At 45.0% G+C, this 23,347-nt stretch overlaps 1 protein-coding gene across 1 annotated transcript; it reads right to left on the reverse strand.

The window, feature by feature from the left end:
- Positions 1-20,885: 20,885 nt before the first annotated feature.
- C2CD4A (C2 calcium dependent domain containing 4A) lies at positions 20,886-22,334 on the reverse strand. Its single transcript, XM_056130694.1, has one exon. It carries the CDS (start codon positions 21,732-21,734, stop codon positions 20,886-20,888), a length of 849 nt encoding a protein of 282 aa, XP_055986669.1. The 5' UTR covers positions 21,735-22,334.
- Positions 22,335-23,347: the final 1,013 nt, after the last annotated feature.

Consider the following 23,347-nt stretch of genomic DNA (forward strand, 5'->3'; position numbering starts at 1 on the left):
TTGCCAGGCTTTGCTGTGCGGGCGAGATACGCTCGGTAGCTTGTCGGGCTCTCCAAGAGGGGTGGAGGAATTGAACCTGGCTCAGTAGGGCTGGCTGCGCGCAAGAAAAATGCCCTACCACTGTGCTATCATGGTTTACAAACTGTTATTAGTAGGATTCCAGCACCACACCCTCCATCCATGTGTTCACTTCCCTTCAGCGTTGCCAAGGGTCTCTCACCCACCCTCTAAACTCCCACAGTGAGTTTCCTACTGAAAACAAGTTCTCCTCTTTTGCTTATTTATTTTTTAACTCCTTTACCATCTCCAGTGCAACTAGAATGAAATTTCACTCCCGTGAAATCTGGGACCTCATCTATCTTATTCCTTAATGTACTGCCCTCCCGTTGATTGTCGATTTGCTCGAGCGGGCCCAGTCACATCTCCATTGGAGACTTTGTTGTTACTGTGTCTGGCATATCGAATACTCTCGGTAGCTTGCCGGGCTCTAATGTACTGCAATATCTAAAGAGGGCCCGCAGGACTGGAGGGAAGCTCAAAGGGCTCAGTACAGACTTTGTATGCAGGAGATCCGGGTTTCATCTCCAGCACCTTATGGTGCCCTGAACACTGCTGGGAGCAATGCTTGAGCACATAACTAGAAGACACCCTTTAGTACCACCAGATATAGAATCCCTCTCCCCCAATGAAAAAGAAAAAAAGAATTGTTGGAAATGCAGTACACGCTTTCATTTGCCCAATCATTTAAAATCTTCAAAGCTTTGACCTATTCTAGGGTTTCTAATCTCTGGGTTACTTTATCATGTCCTTTATATAGTCTTTCCCATTCAGTGTAAGAAATTCACTCTATTGTCTTATCTTTGTTTGAAATACTTGATTTAGTTTCTGTTTTCATGACTTGGCCTTTCATTTGGGTGATGTCTGAATATCTGAAACTTTTTTTAATTTTTAAATTTTTTTATTGAAGCACTGAAAGAGAGGCCCTTACAAAACTGTTCATGATTAGATTTCAGTCATGCAGTATTCAACACCCATCCCTCCACCAGTGTACATTTTGCAGCACTAGTGCTCCTTGTTTCCCTCCCATCACCCTCTACCCCACCCTCACTTTCTCTTTTCTCTCTCTCTTTTTTAAAAATTTTTTATTAGTGAAACACCATGAGGTACAGTTGTAGACTTACAAATTTTTGTGCTTGGGTTTTAGTTCTACAATGATCGAGTACCCATCCCTCCACCAGTGCCCATTCTCTACCACCACTGATCCCAGTATCTCTCCCACCCCCCCTCCCCCACCCCACCCTGCCTCTGTGGCAGGGCACTCCCTTTTGTTTTCTCTCTTTTTTTGGATGCTGCAGGCACTTTCTCTTTCTCTCTCTCACTCTCTCTTTCTCTCTCTCACTCTCTCTCCTTTTGGGCATTGCGGTTTGTAATACAGATACTGAAAGGTTGTCATGTATATCTGTTTACCTACTTTTAATATTCAGTTCTTGTCCAGCATGATCATTTCCAACTATTATTGTCATATTGCTCCCATCTCTCTCTAACCTAACCTCTGTTCCACACACACTTGTGGTAGATTCCAACGATTGATTAGTTCTTCTAGCCCCTGTTTACCCCAACCTTGGCAATATCTGAAATTTTTTAAGTAGACAAAAAGCCATAGAGAAAGGCTCTTGAAAGCAACAAGAAAAAAAAAGCAAAGATAGATATAAGGGAACCCCACAAAACTCACAGTAGATTTCTCAACTGAAACTCTACAGACCTGAAGGGAATGTGAAGCTATATTAAAGTTACTGAATAGAAAGGATCTCCAACAAATAATATTTTAAACATCTAGATTGTCTTTTCTATTCAAAGGATTACTAAAAACTTCCAATGAACAACAGTGGAAGAATATATGGCCAAACCCAAGCTGGACCTCAAATGGTAGAGCACATCCCTTGGAAGTGTAGGGATTTGTCCCCAGCATGGTGTGCCCTTATCCAATGGCGGAGAAGCAAGGAAAGAATGAGAGAAAGAAAGAAAGAGAGAGAGAAAGGAAGGAAGGAAGGAAGGAAGGAAGGAAGGAAGGAAGGAAGGAAAGAAGGGATGGGAAGAAGGAGGGAAGGAAAGAAGGAAGGAAAGAAGGAAGAGGAAGGAAAGAAAAGGAAGGAAGGGAGGGAGAAAAAAGAAAGAGATAGAAAGAGAGAGGAAGGAAGGAGGGAGGAGTTTAGTTTTTTTATAGTTTGCTGCAGGTTGACTTTAGGTTGACCTTGCAACCACTCACTACTTTCGGACTAGCCAAGAAGGAAGGAAGGAGGGAAGGAAGGAGGGAAGGATGGAAGGAAGGAAGGAAGGAAGGAAGGAAGGAAGGATGGGAGATTTAAGTATTGGATATTAAGTTATAGGCAATGTGATCTGATATGTCCCAGTTGTTATGCTCTCATTCATAGAGTTGGGCCTAAGCTTTCCACTTAAAAAGAAGAAAAATTGCTTTGGACTCTTGATTGTCCTCTGCTCTGATTAACCTATTATATAATTAACTAATCAATTATCTGATCTATCCATACACTCTGAACCATAAAGATTCTGGAAGACTGGTTCTAATAAAATAACATATTACAGCAGAGCCTCAAGTTAATCTTTAAATATGGTCATGCTTCTGCTATTGTTTTTTCATGTTTCTGCTATTGTTATTCTGTTAGTAACTATGGCATAGTTAATCATTTTCACTATGAGTCAAGATGTGTTTTCTTTCTTATGATGTTATTCTTGCCTTGCTTTTTTTTTTTTTTTGGTCCCATTTGGCAATACTCAAACACTAGAAGCCTAGAAGCTCAGTGCTTGGGGACCATCTAATGCCAGGGATCAAACCCAGGACTCTGCATACAGACAATGTGCTCCAATCTTCTGAGTGATCTTTTTGCTGGAGAGATAGTACAAAGGTAGGGTACTTGCCTTGCATGCTTCCAAACTGTGTTCACTCTCCAGCACCTCATGATCCCTGAGTTCAGAGCCAGGAGTCAGCCCTGAGCACTTCTGGGTGTGACACCCCCCAATGTATACAGGAAATCATCATTAACAGTATTGTAAATAAAAAAATCGTGATCCAAAAAGTTAAGTAAATAAATATAAAAAGTTAATATTACGTAGAAGATGATGACTTTCTGAAAAAAATGAAATAAATTTAAAAAGTAAAATGTTTCAAAGAAGGATCTGTTGTTCTATAAGTGGGGTAATTAAACTATACATAGTAGTGAGGGATAATTATTGTATCGACATAAGTCACCTAACTATAATTATAGGCAATTAGTCCCTCTGAAGAATTTGAACAGATGGAGAATTCTTAAATCTCTTGGAATGGTATAAAAACATTTGAATTGCTGTACTTTTGGTTGTTACTAATGTGGGACACTTTTTTTCATTATAAGTCTCTTCTTTTAAAATGTCTGCAGGTACATTTGAGATTTCAATCTCAAAACCTCAAATTATGCAGATGAACCATGTTTTGGATTGTCTTATCTAAAGATTCATCAATTAGATTGGTTTTTTGATGTTCACTAAAGTTATTGGATATCTAGTCACTTAATGAACATTTTATAAAATGACATTTTATAAAATTTTTTATAGTCAAGTTCTTGAATTCATGTTTAAGATCATTTATAAAAGAGAGCACAAGGTTTCCTTTACTTCAGCATTCTGTTTTGTGTCTTTGGTTAGCTAGCAATTTTAAATTGTTTTATTGTAGATGTGAGGAGGTGACTCAAAGTTAGCAGAAAAGCAGATGGCTGCTAAAAGATAGTTGGGAAGCAGGGTGAGGCTCCCCAGACCAGCAAGCCCTTCAAACAACCTGCACAGCTGTCATTCACTGCCCTCTTCAAAGGAAAATGTATGCCCCAATCAAGCACTCAAATAACCGCCTAACATCTGGTTTATGTACTGAAATTGTGAGTGCTTGCTTTAGCTAATGAGAAAGCTGATTGATGTAGCCAAGCAGAATGTTATAAGAATGTTAAAAAAAAAAAAACTTGACCTGGACTCAAATTCAGTGCTGTTCAGTACACGAAGACCCATGCCCTCAGGCTGGGCAGCCCCTGGAGCTTAACACCGACACTTTAGTTTGGCAAAGAAGCTTGTTTAAGACATCTTGAGGAAATTCTCACTCCATAAAATAGGACTCTAGTGATGGCTCACAGTGCTGAAGCATATGCTTTATATAATGAGACTCCAGCTTGATTCCTGACATAACAGTTCCCTAGCATTCTGTAAAGGGATTAGTCCCTGAGCACCAAGTGGTGGAGGATTGAACCTCTTTGTGTATGTATGGGGGGATGGTGCCGCCAGCAAGTCAACTGTACCTGTGGGCCGAGTGCATCAGCAGCCTGATGGTGCCTTCAGGCTTCCTGATATCCCAAAATTGCCTCTGTGCCTTTAACCAGACCCCAACAACTTGGGACCAAGTTTACCAAGAAATTAAATGGCCAAAAATTAGGAATGTGGGAGCCACACCCACAAACCACTCTGGCTCAGCTATACAAGCTCATTTATTGGCCTTACTTCAGAGGCCCATAAATAAATCTCAAAAGAGATCAAAAGCCACAGTTAATCTTGGAACCACACATGGCTGAACAGACTGGGATAAATTGAAAGGGGGCAGGTTAGTCTGGTGCCTGCCTAAGCAGAGCCCCCAGCAGCCACTTGTTTCCACAATCCAAAATCGCCACCATTCCCCCAGCCTGATTCCAATGTCTCAGTTCAGACCTCACCAAGATATGCAGGTTTTGTGACTGAAATCTCCAGGCTTTCTCGGAGTTGGGATGCGTTACCTCCCCCCACTTCCCAATACTCCTGGAAGCAATGACAGTCACTCCCAGAACCAACTCCAGCACACCCTGTAAACTCTACTGTGAGCCTTGCTTCAGAGACCCATAAATAAATCTCGAAAGAGATCAAAAGCCACAGTTAATCTCAAACCTGTGCATGGCTGAACAGACTGGGATAAAATGGAGGGGGGGTAGGTTAACCTGGTACCCCCTCAAGCAGAGCCCCAAGCAGCCACTTGCTTCCACAGTACAAAATTGCCACCATGCCCCTGGCATGATTCCACCATATCAGCACAGATCTCACCAAGACATAATCTGCTGAAAATTCTGGTATGCGGGTTTTGTGACTGAAATCTCCAGGCTTTCTCAGGGTCGGGATGGGCTACTTTCCCCCACCTCCCTGTACTTTTGGAAGCCTCGGCAGTCACATCTACACCCCAAAGCGACCACCCAGTTGAAAAACTATTCCAGCCTTACCATCCCAATAAAAATACCGAATGCCCTGAAAAATCACCATGACCTCTTAGCACCTGTATTGCAAACCATAATGCATAAAAGGAAAAGAGGAGAGAGAGAGAGAGAGAGAGAGAGAGAGTGCAAGAAGGAAAGTGTCTCCCATAGAGAGAGGGTGGGGGTGGGGGAGTGGGGTGTTGGGGAATGGTGGTAGGGAAACAGAGGAAATTGATGGTGAGAAATGCACGGTGGTAAAGGGATGGGTGTTGGATCATTATATGACTGAAACCTAATTATGAATAGCTTTGTAATGGTCTATCTCATGGATATTCAATTAAAAAAATTAAAAAAAAGAAAGATGGTGTTGGTGGAGGGTGTGGTGTATGAACGTTGAATGTATAAAACCCTGTCATTAAGAGTCTTGTAAATCATGGTACTTCAAAGGAAACAGACAAACCGAAATTTTCTTGTATATTTTCTATTTATTTTAAAATGTATGTAGTTTAGTTATTTACAGCTTTTCTCTTTTATTCTGCTGATAATTTTAGATACTTATTTTTTCCACCTGAGAAGGTAAATGTTACTTAATTTTTAGTCAATCTAGTCTTGTAGTTCAGGACAATAAATATCTAATCACAGTTCTGAATACTACACAATACTGCATGTCTTTGAGGTTTAGCTAACTCCTTAATTTAGTCCTTGTTTAGGTCTGGTCCAGGGTTTTAATTTAACTTCTATAAAGCTATTTACTGGTCTAGCAATTCTGTAATCTGAGCAAGCCTGAAGAAAGTTCTGCTCATTAAAAATGACAGGTGATGTGGAACAGAAAGAAATGCAAGTGTAGGTGTGAGAAGCTTACGTGGGCTTTGATTACACTTGTGTTATGAGCACCAGGCTACCGGTTAAAATAGAAAATATTGACAGTTTAGGTTTCTATCTAAAGTTCCTTTGAAAAGCCATTGCTATGCTAAATGAAAATGTTTATTCCCTATAAAGGGAAGTATAAGATTCATATAAAGAGGACTTTATAGAGAGCCTCGGTGCTTTCAACAGATGGCTGTGATCTTGGCAAAGAAAAGCTCAGAAAAAAGAGAGAGACTCTGTCCAGCAAGTGCTGGGCAGGGGCCAGATATCAATAACTCAACAATTTCTGGAGGAATTTTTTTTGGAGTGCCACACCCGACAATGTTCAGGAGTTACTCCTGGTTCTGCATTCAAGGATTACTCTTGGTGGTGCTCAGGGAGCCATATGGGATGCCAGGGTTCAAGCCAGGGTTGGCCACATGCAAGGCAAGCACTCTACTCTCTACTTCTCCAGACCCCAATAACAATGATTTCTGACCTCAGTAGAAGTTCTGACTAAGCAAAGTGAGTGTCTGAGATAAATGAACAAAATGGGCAATGTTCACAAAGGGTTTTATGGAGAATCAGAGGCAAAGTTCCATCAATAGCTTTTTCACAAATTGGGCCACAAATCAGGGAATTTCAAACATTAAGTCTTCAAAGGCTGCCTAGGACTGGAAAGTTTTCAGGCACATGCCCATTTCTTCTGCACACTGAACAGAAAAAAGACATTCTGGATCAACAACATACATAAAATTAGATATCTACATAGGGAAAAAAATCAGTAAAAGCACAACAATGCAAATAACAGGAAATGCTTTCTGATTAGATATGCTTAGATGAAAAGTGTAATGACTTTATACAAAGACCCAAGTCAGAGCTGGGAAATAGCTCAAAAGGTTGGAGCAGAGGCTGTACTTTTACAGGGCCCCTGGATCAACCCTCTGGAACTGCACCCCCAAGCTTATCCCTACAGCCGCCAGTCCTGCTGGGATGCCTGCACATACCCCGCGAAAAACCAAAACATAGGACTACAATGAAGGAACTAAGCCTAGTGATCTTACAGACCATGCGCATTGCAGAGCACCAGCAATGGGAAACAGCTGACACTGGAATCTTGTTGAGGTGAACTTCAAGGTGTCCATAACAGATTCTGAAAGACATGGGATTTGACATGGGATTTGGACTAGTAGTTCCCTGGGGTGTTGCCAACTCAGTCTCTGAAGTGTTCTTACTAGAATGTATAAATAGGATCATAATGATCCCACAGAATCTGAAATGAAAAAAAATTAATAAAGCTCGTTCTCAGGCTCTTTTGTCTTCGGCCATTGTTATTGTCCGTACTTTTATAAGAGCTGACATTTGCATCTGAGATCTGGACTACAGAACTGAGTTTAGAAGGAGGAAGAGGGGATGGGGAGATTATGGCAGCCCCTGGGGGTAATAACAGAGGGAGGCATAGAGGCATAGATGGTCAGACTTCTTCATCAAGATCCTAAACGATCGGTTTGAGACTCTTCGTGTTCCTAGAATGAACAAAGGCCATTGGGCTACACTAGCACGTGACAGGGACAAATGGAGACATTACTGGCGCCTGCTCGAGCAAATCAGTGATTAACGGGAAGTCAAGTGATCAAGTGACCACAAGACCTTTAGGATAATTGTGAAGATTATATATTTTAGTGATTATCAAAACTCTGTAAGTTATAAACTGCATCCTGAAAATAAGTAGCATGTTTGAAATCCTTTTAGAAATTTTGAAATTGCATAAATGATATGTAAATAATCAAAGAGTTATGTAATCAAAGGTAAAGGTAAAGGTAAAGGCCCTCCCGTTGATCGTCGATTTGCTCGAGCGGGCTCAGTAACATCTCCATTGGAAACTTTGTTGTTACTGTGTCTGACATATCGAATACTCTCGGTAGCTTGCCGGGCTCTCCGAGAGGGGCGGAGGAATGTAATCAAATATTTCATTTTTAGTATTGTTATTGATATCACAACTCTTATATCATATCATAACTTATTATTATCATAACTTCAAGACCTAGCCTCAGAATTATTTCTTTTGATAGAATCTCTTTGACTTTTTAAATCTTTATTGATCTTCCCGCTCTGTGGATTTTGACATTTATTTGTATATCAGGCATTATTATCCCTTATAATTATTCATCTTGATTTAGTCACCATAATTTCTGGTTATTGTCTAATAGTTCTCAAACAGATTTAAAGCATTCATTTCACCAGAGCACTACAGAAAGCCATTTTAAGTTAAAGGAGAAGTTTATAACAACTGAGAGAAAGCCTCCTTGAGAACTCGAATGGAGTCCAGTTCCCTCATTTTCCAAATGAAGATGTCATGGCCCAGTGAAAATGTCTTGTTCATGGATCACAGAGTAAGAACTAGAACCAGGATTGCCTATTCCAAGGCAACATCATCCTTTCTTCAGTGCATTGCTCCACAGTTGATATTTGCACATCTGTTCTTATCACTCTAAGTAGAGTCTAACAAATACCTAAGATGGTTTTTGTTGGGACTATGTCTACTGGAGAGCTTTGATGGCAGAGCATTTCCTCAACACTGTTAACAGATGACTTAATATTTTTGAGTCTGCCTGGGATGGAAACTTAATTCATGATTGCCAGTTATCTGACATCTCATTCAAACTTGTCATTTTTCAAACTCTTTATCTAGTGTAACAGAGTTGACAAAAGATATTTCAGATGTAGTTAAAGTACAGACCAAAACCTACATCATTCACACAAATGGGAAAGAAGACAGTGATTGCCCAGGACCTCCTTCATTTAAAAAAAAAGTAATGTAAAATATTCATAGTCACAATAAAAATTAGATTTTAAGAGCATAATTATTAAAACATATTTGCAAAAAAAATAGCTTATTCTACTCTAACATATTTAAAATTGGGTCTGATGGCCTGCTCGGGATGGGAGATGTGTGTTGAAAGTAGACTATAGACCAAACATGATGGCCACTTAATACCTGTATTGCAAACCACAACACACAAAAGAAGAGAAAGAGAGTAAAAAGGAATGTCCCTGCCACAGAGGTGGGGGTGGGGTGAGAGGATGGGGTGGTGGTGGGAGGGGTACTAGGAACATTGGTGGTGGAGAATGGGCACTGATAAAGGGATGGGTACCTGATCATTGTATGACTGAAACGTAAGCACAAAGTTTGTAAGTCTGTAACTGTACCTCACAGTGATTAGTTAAAAAAAATTGAGTCTGATGTTTCTGGGATATTTGTTCTTCTTCTTTTTTTTTTTTTGCTTTTTGGATCACACCCAGAGATGCTTAGGGGTTACTCCTGGCTCTGCACTCAAGAATTATTCCTGGTGGTGCTCAGGGAACCATAGGGGATGCTGGAAATCAAACCCAGTTTGGCCATGTGTGAGACAAATGCCCTGCCCGCTGTGCTATCACTCCAGCCCCCCTGGGATATTTGGTTTTGCAGATTCTTTAATCCAGAATTTTAAGTGTGCACTTTACCAAAAAATACATTAAAGGCATTAGGTTTTGAAAACTCCAATACAAGTATCATTTTTGTCCTGTGAAGGCTATTGTTACCAACTAGACATGGGAGTGAGGAGTTTATATAGGAAGGGGAGTCTTGCTCAGAACCAGTGAAGGCAAGCATAACTCTTTCTGAAGCAGTAACTGATATCCATTAATGTAAACAATAATAATTGTGTTCACCATAGCAACCAAGCCAGTATCTTTCTTTATCACTTGCTATGTTCTCTCTTGGAAACATTATGCTTTTTGGTTTCAGGTTCAGTTCTTCAAGGAAAGAGTCTTAAATAGAAGATGTTTCTTTCCCCAATACACCTTTCTTCTCTTATTTCACTTTGTGAAAGAAAACATAACCAATCAGAAAAGGCAATTTACCGGTGTGTAATAGGAGCCATCCATAACTATGTACAGTCTTTGGTGCTGAAATCCTGTCCTTTAGGATTTATTCTGAGAAAATTTTCGAAAAAAGAAAAAATAAATAAATTGCAAAGAGGGGGACAGAGTGGAGAGAAACAATAGAAAAAAATCTTTGTATCTATCTTAAGGTTTGTGATATGAGAAACTAATAATGAACAACTATTAATTTAAGATGATGAATAAAGCATTAAAAAGCATTAAAAATTGCTATGCTTTGTGTTTGAGGGTAAGGTGCTTGAGTTGCAAGTGGCCAACCAAGATTTCATCCCTGTCAACCCATATAGTCCCTGGAGTACCACCAGGAGTGATTCCTGAGTACAGAGCCAGGAGTAAGCCCTTAGTATCACTGGGTGTTGTCCCCAAACCAAAAAAAATATGTGCATAAATACTATTTGTGAACCATATGAATATTGGGCTGGAGCGATAGCACAGCAGGTAGGGCATTTGCCTTGCACGCAGCCAAGATGGCTGACCCGAGTTCGATTCCTCTGCCCCTCTCAGCGAGCCTGGCAAGCTACCGAGAGTATCTTGCCTGCCTGGCAAAGCCTGGCAAGCTACCCGTGACGCATATTCCATATGCCAAATACAGTAACAAGTCTCACGATGGAGACGTTACTGGGCCCGCTTGAGCAAATCAATGAACAACGGGAGGACCGTGACCGTGACCCTTAGTAATCCACAAACCTCACTACTTTCCCAACACCACTGGCATTAGTAAAAGTTTGAAATGACACCAAAGGCAACATGAACCTGGAAAATTCTTCCTTCTCTAATCTCACTTTTGTTGCCTGTAAAATGAGGTCACGGAACAACTTTTTCCTAAGCTCATTTGTAGTTTTACATCTCACCTTTCATGGCTTATTTCCTCCTTTATTTCAGCCCATGTTAAAAGTGTTCTATAACGTTTAAGGAGAGTAAACATGTAGCAGCCAAGATCTGGTTCTGCTTCCCTGGAGAGTCCATCAGTGGAGAGAACCAACAGCAGGTTGAGAAAGAGTTTTATTGGTGAATTGAGAGTTGGTTAGAAGATGGAAAGAACTTGCATAGAGAGGAGGAAGTAGGTTTTCATAGAGGGTGGGCTGTAGAAAAGAATGAATAATGAGTTGCTTTGTGGCTGGACCTTGAGACACCATAGGTTTTTTGTTTGTTTTTTGATGGTAGGGGTTTGAGTTTTGGGTCTTATCTGGTGGTGTTCAGGAGAACATGAGGTACTGGGGATTGAACCAGGGATCAACCACGTGCAAGACATTGTCTTACCTCTTACCTGTTATACTATCTCTCTACCTTCACACCTCCCTGCTTTTAAAATATTTTTTATTTAATTTTCATTTTTATTGTTTGAAGAGGCACTGTGTCTTATCTGTGAACATAGACAAAGTAAGGGTAAGGCATTTGGGGCCAAGGGGGGGGGGATAGGTTTTATCTTCAGGTCTAGAAGAAAAGGTGAAAACAAATTTTCAGGTTGCTAATATCTATCTTTACTCTGATTTCAAATATTTGTAAAAATACAAGGCCATAAATCAGTGAAAGACTTTTGGACCTCAGTCTCAAGTTTAGAGAAATGAGCTTGTGACATCCAAAGTACTATATCTGTATTAGTTAAAAACTAGTCATTTTATTCTTGAGCTACATTTTTTATTTACCCACATTACAGAAAAATTCATCTTTTTTAAGTGCTGTTGATTGAATAGTTAAGCATTCAGAGAAAGGTTTTTAAAATATAGAGAATTCAGAGAGGCCATTCGTGGGCAGCGACTTGGGGGTCTCATTGGGGTGGGGAGGAAAGGGCTGGCTCCACCTCCATCCCGTGAGGCCCCGCGTGTCTCGTCACTGAGGGCCCAAACCTGACTGTCCAATGGCCTCTGGAGGATGGCGGCCACCGAGTCACCAAGGGGGAGCTGGCGGAGGGACAGCACCCTTTCCCCCCTGGGGTGGCCTGGTGACAGTAACCTACTGTGGGGACTGGACACATTTCTGCCAAAAGCCGCTGGGTTCCGAGATTTGTTTCTGAGTCTCTGGGATCATGTCTGTTAAGCAGCTTGATCAGGAGTCAGAGAGGCCGTTTGTGGGCGGTGACTCGGGGTCTTGTTGGGATGTGGAGGAAAGGGCCAGGCTTGGTAGCTTGCCGGGCTCTTCAAGAGGAGCAGAGGAACTGAACCCAGATCGACCGTGTGCAAGGCAAATGCCCTACCAGCTATGCTTTCACTCCAGCCCATTTTTTTTATAAAGTAGTTCACAACATTTTATTACATTTAATATTCAGACACCAATCCCACCATCATTACCCCTTCCCACCACCAAATTTCAGGTGTTTCCATCCTGAACCCCAATCCCTGCCCCAAAGCAGAACCAAAGTAATACGTTTTATATTGTTTGTTACGGCTGGAGCCATAACATAGCAGGTAAGGCATTTACCTTGCACACGGCTGACCTAGGTTCCATTCCTCTGTCCCTCTCAGAGAGCCCGGAAAGCTACCGAGAGTATTCTGCCCGCATGACAAAGCCTGGCAAGCTACCTGTGACACATTCGATATGCCAAAAACAGTAACAACAAGTCTCATGATGGAGACATTATTGGTGCCCACTCCAGCAAATCAATGAACAACAGGAGGACAGTGCTACAGTGCTACATTGTTTGTTATGAAAAACAGCTGAAAATGCTACAAAGAAGTATCCTTAGAGGAAAGAGGGTGAATGTTGCTGTATTCCACAGAGGGGCCATTAAGCCCTTCTATAAGAGATCACCAACATGTTGTTAGAAGTTAAGCCTTGTGTGCTTTTATATATATATACGCCAGGCTGTTTTCACTCAGGGCACCCCGGAGGGTGGCGGGTGAGAGCCCTCTCCGTCCCAAGGGACCCAGCCCCAGCAGCTTTCCACACACTCCGGCGGAGCCTCACATATGAGTGAATGTATTCCTGGGCATGACATAAGACACACCCTACCCATTTTCCATAATTACCACACCATATTTGATGCGGTTCAGACAGTAGGCAACAAATCATAGAGGGAGAGAGTCCAGCAAGCTACCGAGAGTATCCTGCCCGCACGGCAGAGCCTGACAAGCTACCCGTGGCGTATTCAATATACCAAAAACAGTAACAATAACTGATCTCATTCCCCTAACCCCGAAAGAGCACCGGTGGGAAGGACGAGTAAGAAGAGACTGCTAAAATCTCAGGGCTGGGACAAATGGAGATGTTACTAATACCCACTCAAGCAAATCGATGAACAATGGGAGGACAGTGCTATAGTGCTATACATATGTGTGTGTGTGTATGTGTGTGTGTGTGTATCTGTAAAAAATATTTTCCTCTAAGATTGGTTGCCTCCTACTTTGAACCCCATTAAATGTGGTGTGGTACTCTTGGAGTATGGGTAGAGTGTGTAGTGTGAAGTGACGCACGGCTGTGTGCATAGCTATGAAAGAGGCCACGTGGTCCAGTAATGGTTCACTTGTGGGTGAGGTTCGGCCTGCATGTGTGGAGAGCAGCTGTGGGCGTGGTGGCAGTTGAATTCTAGAGGTTTTTGGTTGACAGGGCTAGGTCCCTTGGGGCAGGGAGGGATCTCATCTGCTCCTCTCTGGGGCGCCACGGGTGAAACAGCCTGGTGGGGTCCAGCAGCATAGTTATGGTGAGTGTCATATTATGCTCCCAACCGGGAGAGAAAAACTTGGGATGTGGATGGTGGCCATTACAAGATTATCTGGCGCCAGCCAGAGGAGGCTTATGGTGTGACTGCTTAGTCACTGGAGACAGGGTGGGGATGGGATGGGGGTTGTACAGGCAGGGCATCTCCATTCCTGGTCCCGTTGAACCCAGAGTTCTCAGTCAACAAGTTCCGCATACCTGGGTTTTCCAAGGGTTTCCTCCTGGGTGAGGCTCGGCCCGCGTGTGTGGAAAGGGGCTGTGAGCGTGGCAGCGGTTGAGTTCTGGAGTAATTCGGTTGCAGGTACTGGGTCCCTTGGGAAGGGGAGAGCTCTCATCTCCCCATCTGGGGCACACCAAGTGAAACAGCCTGGCACGGGGTCTGGCGGCATGGTTATCTGAATATTCAATAAAGGTTAGAACTTTTCTTATTTTCCTCTTCCTTCTTTTAAGGATCCTGTCTTGGGACTAGACATAACACAGGGGTGCTTTGCCTTGCTTGTGGCTAACACTGATCTGATTCCTGTCACTATGTGCAGGTCCACGGAGCACCACCAGGAATGATCCCGGAACACAGAGCCAGGATGAGCCCTGAGCACTACCAGGTGTGACCCACTAGTCCCCTTCAAAACTAAAAAATTCTGTCTATAGCTGTTATGTTTTTAACAGTTCAGCACTTTACACAGTTTCTCAAATGATCCATAGAAGTATTCTCTTAGGGCCATGCAACAGAATAAATACCTCTTAAACCTGCCAGAAGCTGGGGGTGAGGAGGGATTCCAATAACAAGGTATTAAGTGGAAACTAAAACTGGAAACCAATATTTGTTGAGTGGTTCTGCAAACCAAGACCTGTATTGAGGACTTTGAATACATTTTCTCCCTTAATCTTTACAAAATTCCTGCATGGTAGGTGGTGTTACTATCTCGCTGCTGCTCAAGAGAAAACATGTATGCCAGGAACGTGCTTAACAGCAGAACACTTGCCATGCATGACACGCTGACTCAGACCCATGGACCACCAGGGAAAGGGAGGGAGGGGGCAGAAAGTTAACACGGGATGAGGCACTTGCCTTGAATATGGCAGGTCCTGGTTGGGTCCCTGGCACTACATGTGGTTCCCCATGCACTGGCAGAAGTAATTTCTGAGCACAGAGCCAGGATAGGCCCTGAGCAAACACTGCTAGTGTGATCCAACCCCACCACCACCCTGCCGCTGAAAATGACATTTAGAAAGATGAACTGATGTGATCAAGAGACATAGAAGGTAAATGGCTGCTGAACCCTGGAATTTACATGCCTCTGGTTTTGAATCTTAGCGTCTCTTTTAAAATGACCTTACTGTCAACAACAGGTTTGTTTAGTAACTGCAGAGACCCAGGACCCAACAGTCAAGCCCACATGTGTAGATGGACTGAAGTCTTTTATTAAGGATTATTTGCAACTGGTTCTGCTGAATGTTCTGCCTTTGATGTCACTGGAGAGCTCACATTTCTGCTCCACCAGCTGCAGGCTGATACAGAAAGGAAAGAAGGGATTGTCAACTCCTTGACAAAAGTCAACTCTTTCACCTGCCTGGAAGAAAAACAAGAGAGTCTCTCAGTCCCCTCTCTATTCTCTAATGATATAATTTCTCAACAATTACATCACTAGGCTTTTCTCCAGTGATATAATTGTTTCCTTGATTTTGTATGGGGGAGCAGAGAGAGGGGTTTGGGCCAAATCCAGGGGTACTCAGGGTTTACTCCTGGATCTGAGGTCAGGGATCAATCCCGGTGAAACTCAGGAACCCTATGCGATGTTGTCACAGCAAGGTAAACACCTTACCCTTTGTGCTATGTCTTAGCCCTATATTTTTGCTTTATGATTTGGTGCAAGAATTGCACAGGAGGAACAGAGAGGCATGGAACACCCTCAGTAGCGACAAAGAAGTTGTTAAGAGGATGAAGAACCTTTAGCTCTGGGCACATCTTTTTGACTCCACTGTTCTTCCTACACTAACATACGCCTCAGAGACCTGGGCCCTATGAAAACAGGATAAGAACATTATTCGGATCTCCCAAAGAGGAATCTAAAGAGCTATGCTTGGAGTATCACATTTCACTCAAGGGAGAGAAGGAATCCGCTGTTCCGACCTCTGTCAATGATCGAGCATCAGGGACACTGCTTCATTTGCCAAGTGTCGAAAATCAGATGGGCCAGACACATAATTTGATTTGGAGACGGCTGCTGGACTAGAGGTGTTACCAACCAGATTCCACGGAACGTCAAAAGAACATCTTGCCCCCCCCCCCTTACAAGATGGTCGGACTTCTTCGTCAAGACCTTGAATGAACTGTTTGATGCTCTTCGTGTTCCTGGAGCAAGCGGATGCCATTGGGCTACACTAGCACGCAACAGGGATGAATGGAGACATTACTGGTGCCTGCTCGAGCAAACCAATGAGCAACGGAAAGACAAGTGATACAAGTGATACAAATGATGATTTGGGGCCAGAAATCCTTGGAGCTGGACAAAGAACCTGGACCTCCAGCATGCAAAGCCTGTGCTCCAGTCTGCCAAGCCCTTTCCCTGGTCTTTGAAGGGTCTATAAATATATGAGATGCTGTCACATTAAAAACACCCAAGAGATCCATAGGAGGACAGCAAAGTAAGAGCCAGATTAAAGTTAAAAGAAATGCTTTCACATCACAAAAAAATTGGTCTTGCAAATGAGATTTCTTAAATGAAAAATGTTGTTTAGCAGAACCAACCACAGCCATGCTGAGACCTCTCTCCACATGTCCGGACAAGCGTCATGCATGAAGGAACAGGCAGAGGAACCCAGGCATGCGAGTCCCAGGGCTGAGATCTCCAAGCCTGCTTGGACCAGGACTGGGCCTTCTCCACCCAAATTCCCCATCTTCCAGTATGTAGGCATTACACCCACCAGCTGCTGCTGGCGCCAGGTGGTCCCATCAACGGCCAAGACCCAGCGACTATAATTATCTTGTTTTTACTTGGAGAACCCTACAGGCTACCGAAAGTATCCTGCCCTCATGGCAGAGTCTGGCAAACTTCCCAGACTGTTGAGTATTGTACTCAATATGCCAAATACCAGTAACAATGACAGGTCTCATTCTCCTAGCCCTGAAAAAGCATTGAATATGGCTCTTTTAAAATCTCAGGGCTAGGAAGAAGGAGACATTACTGGTGCCTGCTCGAGGCAATCAACGAACAACAGGATGATCGTGATCGTGATCATGATCGTGATCATTTAGCAGTAACATGAATCAGTGTATGTACAGAGGTTTCTCCTTTCATACAAGGAGAGATCCAAAGACTCATTACCTAGAATGGGCTAGAGTGGGCTAAAATGAGGCTAGAATGGGTCTTTGCCCATCATTTTCACTAATTGTGTAATTAGGCTCATCTATAATTTACCTCTGATCATCTCCAATTATTGATTTATACAATATGATTCAAAGTCTTTTTAACTCTAAAATTCATGTTTTGTGATATATGACTTTATCCTTGTCAGTTAAAAAATCTCCTTGGTAAGTTTGATCTATTTGATCAACTATAATTTGATATTCATGGAGAGTCCGGAAAATAGTCATAGAAATAAATTTGTTTTCCATATGTGCCCCATTATTTATTGAAGCATTCAGAACAATGACTAAGATTTGGAATCAACCTAGATGTCCAATGACTGATCAGTGGATCATAAATATATGGTATATATGTGCAATGGAATACTACACAGCTGTAATGAATGATGAATTTATGCAATTTGTTGCAACATGGATGGAACTGGAAGGCATCCTGGCAACATGGATGGAACTGGAAGTAAGTAATTACTTACTTACTTAAATGAAGTAAGCCAGAATAAGGACAAATACAGGATGATATCACTTACATGTTGTATTTAGAATGACTGGATGAGGAAAAGCAATGTTTTAAAGGAGGGATGCCCAGAAAAATCTTAACTCCAGAATATAGGGAAGAGAAGGGAAGAAAAAGTGGAGAGGAAGGGCAGAAGAAACATGAAATGAAAGGGGGCCAGATCAGAGAACTAAGATACAAAGTTTCTGTTAAGAAATGATAGAGCCAAACACCTCTATCAATAAAACACAGAGGCAACAATATTGAAATCAGGATTTCTAAGTTTAACACTTGAACTTAGAAAGGTGCTTGTCAAGAGGGCGGCCAGGGGCAAAGGGGCAGAGGGGACGGTAACGTGGGAAGGAACCCAGGAACATTAGTGAAGGGAAGTTGACACTGGTGATGGGATTGGTGCTGGAGTATTGTATGTCTAAAATTCAACTATGAATAACTTTGAAAATTACTGTGCTTTAATAAAAAATTAAAGTTAAAAAAAGTTGGTTCTCTTTTAGTTAGTTCTCAAATAAATGCATTTATTTGCTTTCTTGGAAAAGAACGTACTTGAGTAAAATGGTACTTAAAAGCTCCCAAGCTATTATGCTGTGAATGATCTAGTGACAAGAGTCATTGAAACATTTTCTGGAATGAGGCTTGGCTATTTAAATCATCAATGTGATTTTTATTTATTTTTAAATAAGAGAAGTAAAAGTATTGTACGAAGCCAAGTTTTTTTTTTTCAACCTACACTTCCTTTTAAAGTACTACACATATGGGGGCTGGAGCGATAGCACAGCGGGTAGGGCGTTTGCCTTGCACGCAGCCAACATGGCCGACATGGGTTTGATTCCCAGCATTCCATATGGTCCCCCGAGTACCGCTAGGAGTAATTCCTGAGTGCATGAGCCAGGAGTAAGCCCTGAGCATCGCTGGGTGTGACCCAAAAAGAAAAAAAAGTACTACACATATGAATTCAATATGAGTTATACTAACCAAATTGAAAAACCAGAATAAATACTATGTCTTAGTAAATAATGGTTGTCTTGAGATGAAGGAGATGATGACAACAGAGTGTGTAATGGGGCTGAGCTACTGTTAATATCATCATTTAGTAAGTCACTTTGAGTTCTCGCTGATTTGAAGAAAGTCCAAAGCACCAATTATTTTGTATATTTGTTTTCTGACCCTGATTATAAACACCTTCTTACAATAACCTGTTTGTAGATCATGCTTAACTTCATTAAAATGAAACTTTTCTAAATAGTGTCTTCCGTGAGCACCAATAAACGGTTTGCAGAAACCATGCATAAATCCAGACTGATAACACAGCTGTTTGCCACTAACCCCTTCGAGTACTTTCAACCCTCGTTTTGGCCACATTTTCATCCTACATGCCGATAGAAGGGAAGGAATTCTTGAGACTGGGGATGCATGTGAGGGATGAAGGAAACCCATCCTCTATAACACAGCCAGATGGGGCCGGAGCAATAGTCCAGCGGGTAGAGTGCTTGCTCTCTGTATGCTGCCAACCCAGGTTAGATCGCTGGCACCACATATGGTCCCCTGGGTATTTCCAAGGGGTGATCCCTGAGTGCAGAATTAGATGTATGCCCTGATCACAGCCAGGTGTGACTCAGAAGCAAAATAACAAACGGAAAACATAGCCGGAGCAAACAGTGTGATAGGTACAGAATTATTCCCTGATTCTGAAGTCACCGTTTCTGTGACACTGAGAACAGCTAGGACAGTCAAACAGAGCCTTATCCCAGCTCACCTCAATGTCTGAAATCATTAGCATGAAATACTGAATTATTCATTTCAATCATTTACACCTCGACTGGAGGTCCAAGGAAATGTGAGGAAATGCCAACTTCTGAGTCAAAATCTTCAGCTTTGAGACAGTACAGCAGGTAGGGCACTTGCTTTGCACACAGCAGACCTGATCCCCCAACCCCCACCAGAAGTGATCTCTGAGCACAGAGCTAGGAGTAAGCTCTGAGAAAAGCCAGGTGTACCCCCCTACAAACAAATAAGCAAACATTAAAAAAAGAGTTTAGTGCAAGGGTCAGAGAGGTCGTGTAGGAGGTAAAGTGTTTGTCTTGAACAACACCCAAACCGGTTCAACCTCTGGTACTTCATAGGGTACTCTGGGACCTGCCAGGAGTGGCCTCTGAGCTTAGAGTCAGGAGTAGACCCTCAGCACTGCTGAGTGTGATCCATGTCTGCTAAACACACACACACACACACACACACACACACACACACACACATACACACACACACCTATGAGATTCTGTCTACAGTGATTTTTCTTGGAGAGTTCAATACATTGCTTTGGTGTTTGGTGCAAATTTACATTCTGCTCTTTATTCTGTGTCTTGGGTACCCCCAACTATAAAGTGAGGGTTACTACGCCTACCGTTAAGGGTTGCTTTCATAATAAAAAAAAAGTTAATACCTTTGAAATTGCTGTCAATGATGTGAGCTCAGGACAGTGCTACAGATTTCACTCTCCCTCTCCGCCCCCAGTATTTCCGCAGGACCTAGCCTAGACTCTAGCTGAATAAACTGCAGCCTGAAGCTGAATATGGGGACATCTTCAAATAGCAATCACGGGAGGGGGGGGTGGGGGGGGGTTGTCATACCTGGAGGTACGCAGGGACCAGTCCTGGCAGAGCAGCTTGGGAAGGACGGTTTGTGGCCTGGGACTATCTTGGTGAGGCAAGCCCTATTCACTGTACTATCTTACTGAACCCCTTCAAATTAATTTATTTATGATGTGCTATCAGAATGCGCTTGCTCCACATCAATACGTATATGTCAAGAACTGTATGAAAACATTCTCTGGCAGAAATGGATCCAGGCGAAAAAGTTCCAGAGGCCTGCACTAGAGTTTTGGAGTGACATTTCTTGGACAAATCACTTGTCTACCTCTCTTTCCTACCTAGTAGGTGTAAAGCAACGCAAACGTATTCGTGTGTTCTGAGGTGTTCTTGATGGAATTGTTGGAATAGAAAAACTTCCATGTGAGGTCACCACCGAGCAATAGACGATGGAGACCCGACTTCCTTGGAAAGCTGGGAACACGGGACTCTTGGGAATAAGGGAAGGCCCTGTCTGGGAACACGGGGATGGGTGGGTGCTCGAGGCGACAGCCTAGTCTGCGCTGCAAAAACGCTTGGGTGCTTTCTCCCAAGACACTGACCCTTCGCTGGCCGGGACCGGACCCGTCCGTCCACCCCGCAACCGCCCAGCGCTGGACTGAAACGAAGGCCAGAGGAAAAAGCATAAATAACATTTATTGGACAAGACAGGGCCTTGGCCCAGCAAGATCTCAGTTCGACAGCAGCGACCCGGAAGGCGGCTCATCGCGGTCCAGCGGGCGCTTCTCCACGCAGACGGCCCCGGCCCGGTGCCTCCCCGAGTCCTCCGAGAGCCGGTCCGGGTCGCGGTCCCTCCCCGCGGCGGGAGCGCGCGGGGCTCCGACCAGGCTCTGAGCGCCCCGCAGGCGAAGGCGGAGGCGGCCGCGGGCCCGGCTGGAGGCGGGGTGCAGGCGCGGGGGTTCGTCCTCGCGTGCCGAACCCGGGCCGGGGTGGGCGCGCGCCAGGCCGAGGCTCCGGCGGGCCCGCAGCGCGCGGCTCAGCAGTCCTTCGGGGGCGCGCAGCAGGCGGCGGGCGCGGGGCGCGCGCGGGGCAGCGGCAGCGGCGGCGTCGGCGGCGGGCGCCGGGAGGACCGCGGCGTCTGCGGCGGGGCCGGCGCGCGGGTGGGCGCGGGTGGGCGCGGGCGGGCGCAGGAGCGCGGCGGCGCCGGCGCTGCCCAGAAAGAGCGACTCCTTGCGGCGCGTGTGCGGGCTCTCGAGCAGCGCGCAGAAGCCGTAGGCGGTGCGCGCGCGGGGCAGGTGCGGCAGCGAGAGCGCAGCCTGCGAGCGCGGGTCCCAGTCCGTGCGGCCCGCGCCGTCGCCCTCATCCGGGCCGGCTGGCGGGCCGCGGGAGGAGTCCAAGCGCGCGGCCAGGGCGGCGCAGGGGGCGAGTCGCGGCGGGATGCAGAACTCGGGGATGCGGTCCGGGGTGAGCACGTTGGCGCAGGTGGCGGGCGCGGCGCGGCGGGCGCGGCCCCGGCGGAGACCGGTCCTGGGCGACAGGAGGCGCTCAGAGTCCCAGCGGAGACGCTCCAGGAACCACATGGGGCTGCAAGGTGCGGGATCCCGAAGACCCGCGGCTGCGGGAGCGGGCGCGCTAGCAAAACACACGGTCGCGCCGACCCTCGGAGGAGTCAGCAGAGCGCCTCGGTTCCTTTCTCTCTCCTTCCACCGTCTGAGCGCTCCGGGGCGACCCAGACCCCTCGGTACGTTCCACCGCAATCGAAGACGCGTCCGCTGCGGGCTCTTCTCGGTTTCGGGGCCAGGCACAGTTTGGGACTGGTGCCTTTAATCTCGGTCCGCTCCGCTCTAGCCCAAGGCGATGGTTCTCCGACGAGTTGGCCTCTAATTGCAGGCGCAGCGATCGTCGGTGCCAAGAGTGGCTGGTGCAACCGTCTCCGGAAGCCTGGGGTTACCGCACGCAAATCCTCGCGGAGAATTAGAAACCCGGCGGTCGTGTTATCTCTGCCGGCACGGCCTCGCTCACCCCTTTTGGGGTGCAAAGATGAGCCCCGGGAGGGGAGATGAGCACGACTGAGGGTCCCTCTCTCAGTACCTGGGCCCCGGCGTCCGACGATCGCAGAGGCGCCCTGCGGGTACCGCTCCGGGGCCGCCCGGGAGATGCGCGTGGTCGCCCGCCAGCTCGGAGCGCTCCCCGCCCTGTGCCCGCCTCGGAGCCTGGAGCCGCGCGGTTCAAAGGCCGCTGGTCGGAGCCTTTATACCCCGAGCGGAGCTGCCAGCGGGGGCGGGCCCCGAGCGCGCTGCCTGGAAACCTTGACGCAGAGCCTTCCTCCACCACGTGGCCGCTTTCTCTGCCTTGGTGCCGGCACGATTCACTGGAGGCTCCAACCAGTGTAGAGAAGTTTGAAAAGTGACAGTCGGAGTCACTGGCGGGGATGGAAACGCAGGATGAATGAATGTGACCGCAGGGAAAGACGCAGTGGAGCTTTGCGTGACGCTTACCTAGCTAATCCTCCTCCTCCTTCTACGCTTTCTGCCCTTCTACAGTGTAGTAACTAGTGTTCAGAATAGAATTGCTTCTTCTTCTTCTAGGATTTTAAAGTTATTTGTTTCTTACATTAAGAAGTTTAATACTAAGGCACCACGATTTGCAGTTATTCATAGCGGAATATCAGACATACAATGTTCCAGCGCCAATCCCGCCATCAGTGCTAACTTCCCTCCTCTAGTGGCCCCAAATTCCCTCCCCCTCTCGCAATCCCTCAGCCTACCTCCTTGACAGGCACATTTAAAAATTATTTTATTTTTATAAAGTTATTCACAATAATTTATTATATTCAGTATTCCAACTGTGATAGCACAGCGGGTAGGGCATTTGCCTTGCACTCTGCCAACCCAGCCTGCCCAGGTTTCATTTTCTGCCCCTCTGGGAGAGCCTTGCAAGCTACCGAGAGTGTCCTGCCCACTTGGCAAAGCCTGGCAAGCTACCTGTGAGGTATTCGATATGCCAAACACAGTAACAAGTCTCACAATGGAGTCGTTACTGGGCCCGCTAGAGCAAATTGATGAACAACGGGAGGATAGTGACAGTGACAGTGATTCCAACACCAATTCCTCCACCATTACATCTTCCCATCACCATTATTTCAAATTTTTCTAACCACCCCCCAAGTCTGCCCCAACAGCAGGCTCTAAAT

Source organism: Sorex fumeus, unplaced genomic scaffold (assembly GCF_029834395.1).
Source record: "Sorex fumeus unplaced genomic scaffold, SorFum_2.1 ptg000081l, whole genome shotgun sequence".
In the NCBI taxonomy this organism is placed as follows: Eukaryota; Metazoa; Chordata; class Mammalia; order Eulipotyphla; family Soricidae; genus Sorex; species Sorex fumeus.

Excerpts from the sequence above, each read along its gene's own strand:
- C2CD4A (XM_056130694.1), bottom strand. The coding sequence starts at position 21,734 with ATGTGGTTCCTGGAGCGTCTCCGCTGGGACTCTGAGCGCCTCCTGTCG.